The following is an 8,138-nucleotide window of genomic DNA, read 5'->3' on the forward strand; positions in this document are numbered from 1 at the left end:
AACCCGTCGGGAAACTCGTCAAGCCAAATAGAGAGCATGTTCTCTATTTCCTCGTTGGGCAATGGGAAAATTTGGCTCGACGAGTTTTCTGACAGCCGAACAAGGAACTCGACAAGCAAAACGATGTGTTTTGCCCGTCGAGTTTCTTGGCCGTGTGTACGGGGCCTTAGTGTATCTCAGTTTGAGCATACACTTAAACTTACGACGGGCTTAGATTCTGAGTTACGTCGGCGTATCTACTGATACGCCGGCGTAACTCTTTGTGAATCCGGGCCATAATGTGCAGAACTGAGACATTGAAAAAAAGAAAACGCTCTGTGACTCGGTGGGTTTAGGGGGAGAAAGTCTCGGGGAATAAAATGGTTAATGACAGATTGCACCATTTATGTCATCATTGTTTTTGCCCATAGTTATACTTAACATCACACAATGCTTCTAGGATCAAAAAAATGTTTTCACAAAAAAAAATTCTACCAAAAAATAAAAGATCTTTTCACTCAATAAAGAGAACCCCAATCAGGGAAATTTCAGTCCCCCAGATGAAGTTGTAGGGATATGACCACATACTCTTTGTGAGATCAGAATTCTTGTAGCTGTACTGTATGATTGGTCTATGGAGGTGACCAATAGACGGACAGGAAAACTAGATAATAAGGAGATCCAATCTTCACCTGATGGAATCCTATAGACTTTCATCAGAACTGAATAAAACACAAGTAGCCAGCTGGGATAAAGTTGCTTTCTCATGGAATGGAGACTTTGGCATGGTTGGTGTCCCTGTCTGCAAAGTTGTCATCCATGAGAGGAGGTGGAAGATGGACAGGAGGCCTTGATCATGAGAAGGGAGGAATAAAATGTATAAGATGGGCTTAGTTGGAGCCCTCATGATTGGCAGGTATAGCAATTGTCAGCAGAACCTGGAAAGGATTCTCCCACTGAGGCTTCAGAGTCTGGGCAAGATGTCGCTTGACTGCTACCCAGTCTCCCTGTACTGAGGCAGTGTTGGTCATGTATTGGCTCAGGATCAGGCAATTAGGAAAACACTTGAGAATACAGCTCAGTTAGCGAATCATACAAATGCATTACATGTTCAGACAAAGCCACATAAAAAGGTACAGATGAGAATCATAAGGAATAAGGTTCATTGTTGCCCGCCCAAAAAAATTGTCAAAATGTAGAATAGTCTAGGCTGTACCCGATAGACATAAATACTAAAGTGTCCATCCATCACATTCTTGTTTGCTCACTTATTTTATTTATTATTTCACAATAGCAATATACTTTGAGTATCTGTGAGATGACATGAGCTGTGAAATTAATAAAACACCCTGAAGTCTTTCATTGCAGCTTAGCTCCTCCCCCTTCTTCCAGAGTTTCTTTACTGCAGCTGAAGCGTGTGAATCCTCTGGTGTTTGATTAGCCCGGCATTATTCGTAAAAGCTTTGTCACATTCAGAACATTGAAATGGCTTCTCTCCAGTGTGAACCCTCTGGTGTATGATAAGGTTTGACTTCACTGTAAAAGCTTTATCACATTCTGAACACTGATACAGCTTCTCTCCAGTGTGAACCCTCTGGTGTGTGGTAAGGCTTGTCTTCACTATAAAAGCTTTATCACATTCTGAACACTGATACAGCTTCTCTCCAGTGTGAATCTTCTGGTGTGTGATAAGATATGACTTACATGCAAAAGCTTTGCCACATTCAGAACATTTATATGGCTTCTCTCTGGTGTGGACCCTTGTGTGTCGGAAAAGGGTGTGCCTCTCTGTAAAAGCTTTATCACATTCAGAACACTGATACAGCTTCTCTCCAGTGCGAATTCTCCGGTGTCTGATGAGACATGACTTCTGTGTAAAAGCTTTGTCACATTCAGAACACTCATATGGCTTCTCTTCAATGTGAATTTTCCGATGTCTGTTAAGCCCTTTCTTGTCTGTATAAGCTTTGTCACATTCAGAACACTCATAGGGCCTCTCTCCAGTGTGAACCATCTGGTGACTTATAAGTTCTCTCTTCTCTGTGAAAGCTTTTTTACATTCAGAACACTCATACCGCTTCTTTCCCGTATGAATCATCTGGTGAATGATAAGGTTTGACTTTGTTTTATAAGCTTTGTTACATTCAGAACACTGATACGGCTTCTCTCCAGTGTGAACCCTCTGGTGTGTGATAAGCTCTTTCTTTGTTATAAAAGCTTTGTCACATTCTGAACACTGATAAGGCTTCTCTCCAGTGTGAACCCTCTGGTGTGTGATAAGCCCTTTCTTTGTTATAAAAGCTTTGTCACATTCTGAACACTGATATGACTTCTCTCCAGTGTGAATCTTCTGGTGTCTGATAAGATTTGACTTCGATGTAAAAGCTTTGTCACATTCTGAACACTGATATGACTTCTCTCCAGTGTGAGTCATCTTGTGTGTAATAAAATTAGCTTCCTGTATAAAAGCTTTGTCACATTCTGAACATTGATATGGCCTCTTTCCAGTGTGAATCATCTTGTGTGTGTGGAGGCCACCCTTCTGTTTAAAAGTTTTGCCACATTCAGAACACCGAAACGGTTTCTCTCCAGTGTGAACCCTCTCGTGTATGATAAGCTTGTTCTTGGTTGAAAATGCTTTGTCACATTCAGAACACTGATACGGCTTCTCTCCAGTGTGAACCTTCTGGTGTATGATACGTTTTGCCTCCATTGTAAAACCTTTATTACATTCCAAACGAGAAATATCTTCTGAAATGACTCCTCTTATGTATACATGGGTTGGACTTTATTGTAAAGTCATTGTCACTTCCAGAACACTGAAATTACTTCTCTCTTGTTGTCCTCTGAGCATGGATCAATGTTGAAGAGGATCCAAAACACTTACAACATTTAGAACACTGATATGTCTTGAATCTTGCGTGAATCCTCCAGTGAATTGCAAGAATAACTTTCCGTCACTTAAGACACTCATATGGCTCGTTTCTCATCTGACTTATTTTTTAAGACAAGTCTGACCAAAAACTCAGTTCATCAATCCACCTATACAGAAAAAAATAAAAAGTCAGAATTCTATATAAAGGATTAAATAAAGTTACTTTCTATTTTGTACATTCATTATTAAATATATGTTATAGAAGGAATATGTACAATATTATACATGTTTAAATATTTGTATTCTATTTTATGGAGGACAATCTATTATTCCCATTGGCTGGTAAAATTGACAGTTTATTACAATTTCTTGCAGGAGAATCTCATTTCTTTGTTCTAATTTAGAGCATTGTGCTGCATAGTGATGGGGGGGAGTGGTGCTTGAGATTGACTTGTGGGCACCTTTCGCAAATCCATTAAAAAATCCAAACATTGGCGATGTAAAATACAAACCCCATTGAAGTCAATAGGAGGCAAATTCTGAAATCCCAAGTTACACTCACCAGTAACGTCTTTTCCAGAAGTCTTTCAAGACAACATCTGAGAGAGAAGACTCCTCCTCCCATTCCCAGGAAACACTGCATCTCCCAATCTTTTAAAAGGACTGTCTCCAGCTAGCCTCTCAGTTCATTCAGATTACCTTCGGCCCAGTGCTGAAACAAGGTAATCCAGTGCCTGGGGCTAAAATGGAAAACTCCCCCCCCCGTCTATCATCCCCACCAATCCCTGATCCCTGTTGGTTAAATAATGGGGTGGGGCCAATATATTGACTTGCGCCAAAATGTTTGTGGCATGCAATTGCATAGTAACAATTTTTTTAACATCAGCCGACTGCAGACTTTAGCCCGCTGTCAGCTGAATACAGGTCATAGGAGTGCAGAAATAAGTGCACTCTGGTGACCTACAGGGGTCCTTTCACATCAGTTCATTCGGGGTCCTCTTCTCAATCTTTCAGGAGGACCTGATCGGAAAGGTCCATGCAGCCGTATGGACAAGCTGATGTAAATGAAATGTTTACACCTACCTAGCTCTGAATTCTTCCAGGTCTGGGGGGGGGGAAATAGAAAAGGACTGTGTCCTCCTCCATTTATCTGGACCTAAATGTGACACATCGGAGAAAGCCTGATGTAACCAGACAGTAAATAGACACTGGAGTCTGTTTTCATCCAGCCGCCCATAGAGCTGTCACAGGTCCTCCTGTGTCTCCTCCCACAAACAGAAATGGGCACAGATGTAAAAAACTGACATCCATCCTGTTCAGCTCTGATTCAGGAAGGGATCTGCTCATGGATCCTCTGCCGATTGAAGTGGGCTACATTTTTAAGATGCATGGCAACCCCCCTGCATGCTACTTTTGTACCATGTGATCTGGTGTGGGTAAACACACTGCGTTTGCATCCTGCATTTGGAGTGACGTTAAGGGCAGTGTGATTGGAATGCGGTGCGGGAAGTCACACGGGAATGTGTCTTTTCCCGCACTGCATTCTAGTGTGAATGGGCCCTGAATCAGGCGATGAGGAGGCAACATATCACCTCCTTCTCCACCTCTCAAACAGTTCTGGAAAAAGCTATAGCTGGCCGTAGACAGATCAAAATTTGGCTCGGTAGAATCCGGACTAATTTTGATCCATCTATAGGCAGGCTATTTGTACTAAAGATGATTTATCAAACAACTTCATTTCAACAAGCCAGTCTGTTTTCTTTGTCTTTTGGACGATCACTGCCGCAGGGTATATCCATCAGCAATGATCATTGTATAAATAAATAAATATTCCTGCGCTTATCCCTCCACCTCTCAATGTGAATAAACAAAGTAATTGATGCAAATCACAAATGAAAGAAAGCTGCAACCAAAAAGTCCGAACACAAGACTTAAAGGGTTTGTAAAGGATTTTTCTTTTTATCTTAATAGCTTCCTTTACTTTAATACAGTGCTGTTTTCATGTCCTCATTGTTTGTTTTTGCTCTCAAGTTGCTGTAATTCTTCTCTGATCTCCACACTTCCTGGTTGTCTGTTTCCTGATAACCACAGTACTGGGAGCTTTCTCTCGGTGGTCACTAATCAAGGAGGTGTGATTACTGTGTGCCTAAAACCCCTCAACACCTATCACTTTTGTTTTCCAAACCATCACTATATTGGCTCTGTGGCTCTGTACATCACAGAAGCAGGAAACAGCATGTAAAAACGAAACTAGAAACTAAATGTACATTATATGATTGATTATCTATTTTTAATTGTTTTTAAAAGAAATCAGTTAACTATTATGTCTCTATGCCTGGCAGGTTGGGGCTGGGTGCGGGGAGGGGGTGGGGGGTGTTGGGGTGAGTCCACGATACTGTTGCTACTCTGCTCTCTGTATGTCGGGGGAGGGGTCTGGAGCCCTGATTCTATGGGTGGCTGTGTCCCGGAGAGGTGGTCCCCCAACTCATGTCTTTTTACCATGGAGGTGAGTCTCAAGATTTTGGCCTGGAATGTCAGAGGCCTCAACTCAAAATTTAAACAATCTTTGATCTTTGATTATATTAAAAAGTATAAACCACACCTAATTCTACTTCAGGAGACTCATCTCCAGGGCTCCAGGGTCCGCTCTCTAAAAAGGGCTCATATTGCAGGGGCCTACCATGCCAGCTACTCCTCCTATGGAAGAGGGGTCTCCACCCTGGTCACCAAAGCTTTGCCCATATCCGTACATGCGGTTCGGACTGACACTAAGGGGAGGTATGTTATTCTGGTCATACAAGTGCTGAATAGTTTTCTAACATTTGTAAATTTGTATGTTCCTCCTCCCTTTTCGCTAGCTCATCTAGATGACATGATATGGACAACATATGAGGTAGCGGAGGGGAGGATCTTTATCTTGGGTGATTTCAACTCTGTGTCAGACTCTGCTCTGGATAGGCTGGGTGCAACATTTGGCACCCCAGTCCCCCTCGCGGGGTGGATGTCTGCTCATGGGTTCAGAGATGTTTGGCGTTTTCATCATCCTGATATTAGGGAGTACTCCTGTTATACGGAAACGCACAAGACGCTCTCCAGAATAGACACTATCCTGACTGAGCGGGAGGGTATGGACCTGGTTAGGGCAGTTTCTTATGCTACGTTTCCACTGAGCGGATCGGTTCGGTACGGTTCGGTACGGTACGCTATTTTGGGTGTTTCCATTATGAAAGCGTGCCATAAAACCGAACCGTACCGCACCATTCAGGGTCCTGCTTCTCATGTGGGTCCATAGAAAATGGAACGGTACGGTTAGGGCGGAGCTACTGGCGTTACACAGTACTTTCCACTGATTGGTGGTCAGAAAACATCAATGCTGACGTCAAAGCAAAGCGCCAAACAATCACCACGTCGCCTTATTAGTCCATATAAAGGAGAAGGATGCCAGCAAACAACAGCAGGGTCTGGTTATCTGAGGAACTATCTACGTTCTTAGCAATCATCGGCGATGGCGTTATTCAGAGTGAGCTTGATGGATCAGTGAGAAATGAAAAGGTCTATAAAGATATTTCTCAGCGGATGGCAGCCGAGGGATTTGAACGGACGTCGGGCCAGTGTAGGGCAAAGCTTAAAAAGCTTAAAGCACAATATAAAAAAATTAAGGACGCCAACAGCCGTAGTGGAAACTGTCCAACTGCTTGGAGGTGGTACGACGCCATGGACGCCATTTACGGTCATCGGCCAGCAAACCAAGGCAGGGAGGGAGGTCTGGACTCTGCAACTGTAATTCTCGAATCTATGGTAGACCCCTTTGGTAAGTTTTTTTTTTTTAAAAACTTGGCATAGGATATCGCTCTGCTTACCATTTAAAATATAATATCTAACCATATGTTTATTTTCAGAAACAGTTGATGGACTCTCCACTGATGCATCAAACTTATCAGAAGATGGACCTTCAATGTCTTTCAGCAGCAACAGCAGCAGTATTTCCTCAAGCCAACCACAGAGTAGCCAACCACAGAGTAGCCAACCACAGAGTAGCCAACTACAGAGTACTCCCAATGCACCAAGGCACAATGGTAAGACATGATGATAATAAAGTAATTTTTAACTGCATTTTCTTAAACTAAAACAGCAGTGGGGCAGATGTGCAGGAGGTACAGTGTTGGAATAGATAAGAAGGGGGAGATCAGCTGTGGGGGAGATGTGCAGGAGGTACAGTGTTGGAATAGATAAGAAGGGGGAGATCAGCTGTGGGGGAGATGTGCATGAGGTACAGTGGTGGAGAGATGAGAAGGGGGGGACCAGCTGTGGGGGAGATGTGCAGGAGGTACAGTGGTTGAATAGATGAGGAGGGGGAGATCAGCTGTGGGGGAGATGTGCATGAGGTACAGTGGTGGAAGAGATGAGAAGGGGGGGACCAGCTGTGGGGGAGATGTGCAGGAGGTACAGTGGTTGAATAGATGAGGAGGGGGAGATCAGCTGTGGGGGAGATGTGCATGAGGTACAGTGGTGGAAGAGATGAGAAGGGGGGGATTAGCAGGAGGTACAGTGGTAGAAGAGATGAGAAGGGGGTTCAGCAGTGGGCAGATGAGCAGTGCTGTGTATTGGTGTAGCAGATGAGCGGGGGGAACAGAGGTGTGGCAGTGAATCAGTGTGGTACAGTCTAGTGGGGCAGATGAGAAAGGAGCTTACAGTATTGGTTTGGCAGATGTTACCAAAAGCAATATTTAGGTATTTTGTATATTACAGGTGAAAGGAGAAGGTTACAGTTGGATCTGCGGGCAGCAGAAGAAAGGCAGCTGGAAAGAATGGATAACCTTTCTGAGAGGCGGTTTCAAGCACTACGTCAGGATGCACAGGAAGCTATGCGCCAGGAGGCAGAAATTGCCCGGCAGCAGATGGAGCAGTTGGCTACCTTCAACCAGGCCTTCCTCGGTGTCCTTGGTCAGCTTGTTCAAGTGATTGGAGCCAATCGTCAACCCAGGTCACCACCCAGACATTAGTGCCTTTCATGCAGCACAGGACCTGTACCCATGTTTACGTTTAAAAATAAAGTGGGTTTTAAAGGTTAGATTTTTTTTTTAATAGGCTCCTTTGAGCCATCAGCGATCACACAAGATTGGACACATTTGCTCCTTGCTGCACATGGCTTTCTTTGTGCTGCTGCTCTGATTCCCTTCTGCCTCCTTTGCGTTATCACCCCCCTTGGACGGTGGAGCCTGGATTTCAACAAAGGGCACCCCCGATCGCTTAATTTCTTCTCATTTTTGCATTGTAGATGTAA

At 43.7% G+C, this 8,138-nt stretch overlaps 1 protein-coding gene across 1 annotated transcript; it reads right to left on the bottom strand.

Annotated features, from left to right (window-relative positions):
- Positions 1–241: 241 nt before the first annotated feature.
- LOC120921576 (zinc finger protein 605-like) lies at positions 242–4,802 on the bottom strand. The gene has a single exon (XM_040334077.1). The coding sequence runs from the start codon at positions 2,690–2,692 to the stop codon at positions 1,379–1,381; it is 1,314 nt and encodes a 437-aa protein (XP_040190011.1). The 5' UTR covers positions 2,693–4,802; the 3' UTR covers positions 242–1,378.
- Positions 4,803–8,138: the final 3,336 nt, after the last annotated feature.

Source organism: Rana temporaria, assembly GCF_905171775.1.
Source record: "Rana temporaria chromosome 2 unlocalized genomic scaffold, aRanTem1.1 chr2f, whole genome shotgun sequence".
Classification (NCBI taxonomy): domain Eukaryota; kingdom Metazoa; phylum Chordata; class Amphibia; order Anura; family Ranidae; genus Rana; species Rana temporaria.

Excerpts from the sequence above, each read along its gene's own strand:
- LOC120921576 (XM_040334077.1), bottom strand. The coding sequence starts at position 2,692 with ATGGAGGCAAAACGTATCATACACCAGAAGGTTCACACTGGAGAGAAG.